General features: G+C 40.1%; 1 protein-coding gene across 1 annotated transcript; it reads left to right on the top strand.

Annotated features, from left to right (window-relative positions):
- The first annotated feature begins 4326 nt into the window (after window positions 1-4326).
- On the top strand, window positions 4327-5286 carry MC2R (melanocortin 2 receptor (adrenocorticotropic hormone)). Its single transcript, XM_010583298.1, has one exon. It carries the CDS (start codon window positions 4327-4329, stop codon window positions 5284-5286), a length of 960 nt encoding a protein of 319 aa, XP_010581600.1.
- Window positions 5287-8615: the final 3329 nt, after the last annotated feature.

Here is an 8615-nt window from a genome sequence, read left to right on the forward strand (position 1 = left end):
ACAAATGTATGCATTTTTAGTAACTTCAGTATTGCTATCAGCTCATTGTCCATTATACCAGCTCGGGAGACTGCCTTTTTCTAGACAAATAATGTTTCTGAATATCCAGTGTTACTGAGCTGTTGATTTCTCTCACCAGGACCTAACTGAAATGTGAAAAAGAATGGGTTGAGGTTTTTGCAGTTTTTGTGATACAGCTACATTGGCAAATGCGTTTCAAACTTAAAAGGTCTTTTTTGTCATTTATTGCTTTTTTACTGTTTTGCATTTCTTGCTACAGTCAGACAGACTTATTCTTAGACTGTGAATGACATCAAGAAAGGTAAAAACCAAATAGTTCAGCCATTGCCAGGAAAAAATGATGATAGTATAAGGCACTTTTTTATTCTTAAATTGTTGTGTTCTATTTTTAACAATTCTGACACGTAAACACTAGTTGTGAAAGGTTGACTTTGCAGATACCTGCAAAAGATAAATCTGAGGTCTTTCAGAAGGCGGTGTTGGTGAGTGGAATGAACCCTTTATCTGGATAATACAATGATGAAGCAAACTGGCAAGGTATTGACAGTGGAGAAGAAATCTGTTGCATCCGAGCTGTCTCTGGTAGTGCAAACAACACAGGAGGGTAAACTTTTTTTTCACCTGATGATTATTTATAGCTTTGTGTGAAATGACCTTGGTTCTAATTTCTGTAGCCAGTGGAAATATGCATCCAAGCTCTAAGGTGTCTTCTTTTTCCATTAGTATTCAGGACACACTGAGGTTACTCATCATGTTCACAACAGCTTTACATCCCTTGTGTAGTCTGTCTGTCCTACACTGCTTAGAAGTGTTAAAACTACTTCATGCACACTACCTGGTAGATATGTGAAAGAACCTTGTAAATGTGGGACTTACTGCAGATGTTTGAGATAATGTGTATTGCATAGATCAAGCACTAGATTTACTACTTGTGTACCACACTGTATACACAGATATTTCTGTCTGGGAGGTCTGAGACAGAAATACGACTGTAGACCACACTGAAGCATCAGAAAAGAAGATAATTGACAAGATCCTTGATGGAACCCTAATAAAACAGCGTGCAATAGCCATATATACATGCTGAAATTAGAATCTCTGAAATAAGAATGGCTTTTTTTGGCTTTCTATTAATTCTTTGAAAATAATGTTAAAAGTGCTGTAACCAATTATTCAGTTTACTGTAACTGCACTAAAGCCCTTAGAAGTTCTCTGTTCTAACCAAGTGCTATACTTAATATGAAGTTCAGTTCTGGGCCCCTCACTACAAGAAAGACATTGAGTTGCTGGAGCGTGTTCAGAGAAGGGCAACGAAGTTGGTGAGGGGGCTGGAGCACAAGTCTTATGAGGAGCAGCTGGTGACATGCGGAAAGAGACTCCACAATCAGTGAGATTGTAAAGTAGGTATGTTCATTCAGCGCTGGGCAGCACGGGGGGTAGTCCCACCAAAGTCGTGCGCGCCCGACACGGCAGTTCACTTCAAGTTTATACAGTCAAGTGTTACATATTCACAATATGCCTATACATATGCATGACCTATCCCCGCTTCATATTAAAATTAGCTCCGAGAGGTCATTTCCATAGTCTCCTCCCAACTGCGCTTGCGCAGTGCCTCTTTATGGTGGTCGTCTGGTGGTCGCAGAGATGAAGATAGATGACTCCTCTTCATCACCGCTAGTAACCTCTTTTCTTGCACAGGGTCAGTGATTTCTTGGTATTCACCCAAGCCACAGGACCAGTCTTGGCTGGCTCTTGGGGCCAGCTCCTGCTTCTTATCAGGAACTGCCTCTGCCTCATTGGCTGGTTCTTGGGACCAGCTCTTCTTACCAAGGACTGTCTCTACCTCAGCTAATTTCAATAATGTAAGCGCTAAACATCATCTTTCATCCCCCTTTATTATGTCTACTGAGATTCTTTTGACTCCCCTTGTCTCAGCTGAGGGACCTGGGGCTGTTTAGTCTAGAAAAGAGGAGGCTGAGGGGAGACCTTATCGTTTTCTACAACTACCTGAAAGGGGGTTGTAGTGAGGTGGGTGCTGGTCTCTTCTGTCAGGTAACAGGTGATAGAACAAGAGGAAATGGCCTCAAGTTGAGGCAAGGGAGATTTAGGTTAGATATTAGGAAAAATTTTTTTACTGAGAGGGTTGTCAAACATTGGAATAAGCTGCCCAGGGAAGTGGTTGAGTCACCATCCCTGGAGGTATTAAAAAAGCAAGTGGATGGGGTACTTCAGGACACGGTTTAGTGGGCATGGTTGATGGTTGGACTCAATGATCCTGAAGGTCTTTTCCAACCTAAATGATTCTATGATTCTAAGTTATTGTAAAATTATAAGCAGCAGACGTAATATATCATACCATTCATAATACTATATGTTTTCAGTGAAGGAACCTTCATGTTTGTCAGGCAGATGAGTTCAGCAATATGACTATATCAGCAAAGAAGCATTACTGAAAAACAGTTCTGAGAGAACAGTGACTCAACAAATGCACTTTTGCCAACTGATTGTCCTGTTTAAATCCCATTGAAATGAGTCTTTTTCTGAAGTGTCCACACTGACTTTCTATTAAGAGTGAAAATTAGATTGCGAGACTAGAAATCATAAAACTTAACTGTGACAGTAGCTCTAGGTGAGAATAGGAAAAACATATCATTACAAAGACACTGCTGAGTCTCCTACTCTTACTAGTAATTCTGTCATTCACATACTGACAGATGTTGACCTAATTGTCTTTGGGAATGTCCATGTGTGCTGCAGTGCAATACAGTTCATTTATCCCACTACACAGCCTTTGCTTTCAGATAAGTATGGCTACTCTTTTGAATGTTTTCTCTTAAGTGAGCTTGTTTCAGTTGAATTCGTGATGGATGGTGGTCCAAGTCTCAGCATTCTTCACCACAAGTAGCACCTTACTGGCATTCTCAGCAGATAACATTAGCAAACCCAGGTCAGAAACCTGTTTCCCATTGAAAAACGGCCAAACACATTCATCTGCATTAAGGCTAATCACATTCAAGCAGCAGTTCAGCTGTCCCAATTACGGATACCCACTGACACTTGCAGAGAGCATTGTTTGTTTACAAAATAATTAAAACTTTTGACTTCTCCCATTGAAACAGTAACAGAGTGTACTACAGCATTCAGCAACCCTGACTATGAACAAATGTCCACAGGAACTTCAAGACTTACTGGTATGAAAGTGTCAAAGCTGTTTTAAACTTAAAAACAGTGAGAATATATCAGTTCTTTAAAAAAGGCAACTTTCTAAATAGCAACTGCATCTGTTTTTCAGAAGTGGGGCTATAAAAATAACAAGAAAAAATGGGTCTTATTGTTCATGGTTAATATCCAAGCTAAATTAATATCATATTCATTTATACATTAATGAAAAGCCTAAAAGGCCTAATCCTTTGGAAAGATTCCTATATGCTTTGATGTAGCTTAGAGCAGGATCATTATGGAGAAAGGAAAACATCATCTTGATGCTGAAATAAACATTTGGTCTTTTAGATAGTTGTAAAATACAGCCAAGAAAAGATTGTACTTTGGATCTTAATCTGCATTAGAAATATGTTCGTCAAATCAAAAGAGGGTTTCAATTTAAATGAAAAGGAAGCCTCTCACTAATATCTAACATGCTTCTAAAAACATCAGTGTTTACAAATGTTCACATCTAAATTGAGGGCATTTCATTTCACCATCAGCAGTGTGGTGGTAAACATGTTATTGTCCTGGACAACAGTTTATCTTGGCATTGGTCTTATTTGTGTCTAATACTGCAAATCTTGTGAGAAATGCCAGACTTTCTCAAAGCAAACAGCTGGGCCAGTAAAGATTGCCAAACTCTTGAAGTCTGTCAGATCAGTTTCAGTAAATGTGGGATGTTCATTGGTAAAGAAAACTACATATATTTTTTGAAAACTGCACATATTTTTTAGAACTGCTTTGAAGCTAAAGGAGAATTTACACTTTGTTTTCCTCTAAGGCTCAGCAAAGCCTGGAGCAGCTCTTATTTTATCCAAACCAACTTTGCCGCTCTCTGATGATACGTTCATTACATTGCAATAGGTGATATATCAAATGTCTATTTTTGCCATATCTGTGTGGTGAATTTCCTCTTGATATTTATGTTTCTATATGTTTTATTGTAGGAGAAATTCCAAACATTTCAGTTAAGTCTTAAAATTGCTCCAGATGAAGGAGAAAGCCTTCATCAGAAGAGGAATGGTCTGACTGACAGGTCAGCTTCAGAATAAAGCCCAGCCTGAAAAACAACCGTCCAGATTCTTTCCACAACCAGAAGAAATGAGCTCTGAGAGACCTTCCAACCTAATCAAACACCCAGGGCAGACAAGCATTCCTTCCCTTGAAAATATAAGTGATTTCTCCTTAAATATCACTGATTGCACCCAGGTCGTGGTGCCAGAGGAAGTTTTTTTCACTGTTGCTGCTGCTGGAATACTGGAAAATCTGCTTGTCCTTATTGCTGTTGTTAGAAATAAGAATTTGCATTTGCCCATGTACTTCTTTATTTGCAGTTTAGCCATTTCAGACATGTTAGGTAGCTTGTACAAAACTCTGGAGAACATCTTTATCATCTTGTGCAAAATGGGATACCTGACACGTCGTGGGGATTTTGAGAAAAAGCTGGATGATGCCATGGATTCCATGTTCATTCTGTCTTTACTGGGGTCAATTTTCAGCTTGTTAGCTATTGCAGCAGACAGATACATCACTATCTTCTACGCTTTGCGGTACCATAATATCATGACACTAAGAAGGGCCTTGGTTATCCTGGCAATCATTTGGACATTCTGTGCTGGCAGTAGCATTGCCATTGCCCTCTTCTCCTATGAAGCAGCAACAGTCATTCCCTTCACCATCCTGTTCCCTTTAATGATGTTTTTTATACTGTGCCTCTATGTCCATATGTTCCTCCTGGCTCGATCTCATGCTAAAAAGATTGCCTCACTGCCAACCAGCACAGTCCATCAGAGAACTAACATGAAAGGAGCCATTACACTGACTATTTTCCTTGGAGTTTTCCTTTGCTGTTGGGCCCCCTTTGTTCTTCACATCCTCTTAGCAAGGTTTTGCCCCCATAACCCTTACTGTGCCTGCTACATGTCCATTTTCCATGTGAATGGGACACTCATAATGTGCAACGCAATCATCAACCCAATGATTTTTGCATTCCGAAGCCCAGAATTACGGAGTACATTTAAGAAGATGTTCTGCTGTGCCAGGTCAAACTGGAACTGGTGAACACTTCATGAAAAATGAAGATTATAGAAGCACACCTATGGGGTGCTGTGCAACATCAGTTTGCAGAGTTAAAAATACCAACAATTATGCCCAAAGTAATACTATGCTTGTAGGGTACTGCCAGTGATTTTCAGAGGGCTAGCAAAGAATGCATAAAAACTAAGTATGCACACAAACCCTTGCCAACCAGACCTCCAGAAATATTACTGATTAAGTTAATTCTGCTGACAATTTTCATGCAAGTAAAAAAAACCCTGTATCTTAACTATCTTTTGTCATTTCAGAAAAATTCAAATAGAAATCTTCTGCATCAAGTATTGCATTACCCCAGAGATGTGTTTATGCCAAATCATTTTGTATCAGTAATTTTAATCTAAGGTGTATACTACTTTAAAATTCTGTTGTTTAAATCACAATGAAATAAGCATTTGTTTCTAAACTGCACATTTATATAAAAGTCTACGATAAAGTAGAAAATATGGACATGTAATTGGATTTTGCTGGAAAAGTGAATTCATGACTGTTCTTTAACATCTAGCCTCCTTAAAATCATGTAATTAGCATTTCAAAAAAAATTTTTGGAGTGTAAGTCCAAGAGAAGATATTTTGGTTTAAAATCTACTTTTAGTGACTGAAGAGTTTTTTTCCAAGATTAAGTTGTTGTGCCACAAAGACAGGTTTTTGAATTTTAAAACCCCAAAACTAGGTCTGGACTAGCAAAGGGAATTGCTGAGCTTGCCAGCTTCCCATTGGAAGTCCCTGGGCCAGTTTGCTTTAATGAAATAATAAGCTTTGCAGACAGTAAAAGAAGTTCGATTCAGCCATGACTTTCTAAACATGTTACAACAAAGAATTCAAAAAATGAAATACGAGAGACAAAATTCAAAGACCTCCAAGAAACTCAGCCACCTGGATAAGGAATCAGCTAACCAGTCTGGAAGGATGCCACAAAGTAGTTTGTGATTTACGAAATCCTAGTGAGAAAATTTTGAATTGTCCCTGCCAAAAGAATAGAAAACTCACAAAACTTTAAGGCAGAATAGTTTTCAACAGCAAAACATCCTGAAGCAGTCCAGAGTATGTGGTGAGGAATTAACCTCACAATAATTCAGTGGAGTTATTCAGCTGTGCCAGAGAGAGAATATTTAGTAAGAGCCAGCCATGAAACTGAGAAAGCCAAGACACAGCTAGAACAAGAAGGAGAGGAGAAGATAAACTCTATTAGAATTCAGAGATAAATGGAAGAATTTACTCTGATGGAACACTAAGCAAAACAAGAATTTCAAGATATATGGAATATGGACCAAATCATACATATTCAGGTGGACTTAGGCGTACAGATAAAGATATAAGAAAGGGACAATAAATCTGAAAGCCTCTATAGAACAAAGCAAAGAAAATGTCTTAAATGAGAAAAGAGATGCTCAAATGAAAATTTTTCAAACCTATATATTTATTACAAAAAAAGGTTTATCTGTAAAATGCAAGTTCACAAGGGAGTTCAGATATAATCAAACATTTTATTTTAATGAGAATGTTTTCCTTTCCATCAAAAGCAGAACAAATGTAAAGCTGCACAGCAAGAAATGACTGTTAGACCTGGAAAAAAAAAGGAAAAAATTATACAATATTAAAGACAAGTCAAAACAAAAGACCTACTGTACCATAATATCCTGTGCACATAGTTGATGAGCTTCAAAATGATAAAAAATATTGGACAGAAAATTGTGACTTAGGCAGCCTTTATGTTAACTCTGCAACACACAAAATATCTACTAAATGCACCTTCCCTCAAAACTTTATTTTCCATCTGCTTTCCTAAAACAGACATAGATAAGAGAGCTACGTAGCCTCCACCATGTTAGAAGTCACTGCATCTTGTAAGGAAGTCCACTCTAACCCTACAGATGCAACGTCTCCACATTCAGACAGAGCTCTCCAAATGTAAATTTTAATAAAATATGTACAGTAAAAAATCAACCTCATAACTTCTAAACATAGAGGAGTAATCATTAAAGAAAACACTATACATTTGGCACTGCTAAGAGGAACATTCAAGACAGACTCATGTCAAAATCCAAAATTCAGCAGTAAAATATATCATTCTGTTTAAAGTCCTTTGCAAAGGACTCCTTGTCTTGGGGACACACTGGCAGTTAGGGCTAGGAAAGGGACAAATGTAAGAGCCCAGGCTGGGGGTGGACATGGCCATGGCTACAGCAGGCCCCAGATGGGGCCACCAACTACTGCTTTCTTCTACCACACCAGCATGTGGCAGCTCAGGGTAGTCCTGAGACAAGTATGGCTTGGCCTGGAGGAAACAGGACAACTTGGACCTGACTGCCTTCAGCCCTCATCTGACTGCCCTCTCCAACTCAAGAGTCTCGGGAACTGGCTGGTGCTAACCTTCCTCGCAGCATCTCCAGGCCCAGGGGAAAGAGGAGGGGAAGCGGTCGCTCACAGACCCCAGCAGCCAGAGCCCAGCTCTCATCCCTGCTTTGCAACAACGATCTGGGCTCCTACCTTGTCATGAAGCCTGACTCCCAGGCCATGCCAAGGGAAGAGTGGCCAGAGCCAAGGGCATTGGATGAGGCATGATTCCCACCATCATCCCAGACGTCCAGCCTTACGGGTTTCCCCACTGCCCTGAATAAGCTGCAGCCTCAAGAAATGGCTGGAGTGGTGGCACTCTACTGCCATGGTCCCAGACCTACACCAGGAACCCTCAGACAGCCTGTGTGGGGCACAAACTGCTCCCCGAGCAGCTGGGCTCACTCCCTCCTTTTCATACCCATGCCTCAGCCTCACCCTCGACCTAAGACCCTAAGGGCACCTAAGATAAGAACTTAAGATACAAAATCCATGCTACAAGCACACCTTTGATCCCCTTCCTCTTGGCCCTACTTCAAGGGCAGAGCAAACTGTCCTCCAGTAACCCAGCATCTGTCCACTCCTTCCCCAGGCTGTCCCACTGTCTTTCCCAGCACCATCCCCAAGCCTCCAGCCACCGTTTACCTGCAAAACATGGAGCAGCCATGGTTATGTAGGTTATGACTCAGTGAGATTTTTTTCCATCTAGCTTGTTAAAACAAGGAGTCAACACTTCGGCAGCAAATTTTTGGCAGGTTCTATCCCACGTTGTTTTCTTTGACTTGAAAGTATTTCTGAAGTTACTGATGTTGGATCTCAGATTGCCATGAGATCCAAGCACTGTCTGGAACTGGTTCCCACCTGATGTTACCAGGAATTAACTGCTTATTCTTTGTAGCCTACCTGGTCTCATCTGTGGATACACTCAGAACAACATCCCAAGCATTTGCTCATGTCAT

Source organism: Haliaeetus leucocephalus, unplaced genomic scaffold, assembly GCF_000737465.1.
Source record: "Haliaeetus leucocephalus isolate CR32 unplaced genomic scaffold, Haliaeetus_leucocephalus-4.0 Scaffold889, whole genome shotgun sequence".
Taxonomy (NCBI): Eukaryota; Metazoa; Chordata; class Aves; order Accipitriformes; family Accipitridae; genus Haliaeetus; species Haliaeetus leucocephalus.

Excerpts from the sequence above, each read along its gene's own strand:
- MC2R (XM_010583298.1), top strand. The coding sequence starts at position 4,327 with ATGAGCTCTGAGAGACCTTCCAACCTAATCAAACACCCAGGGCAGACA.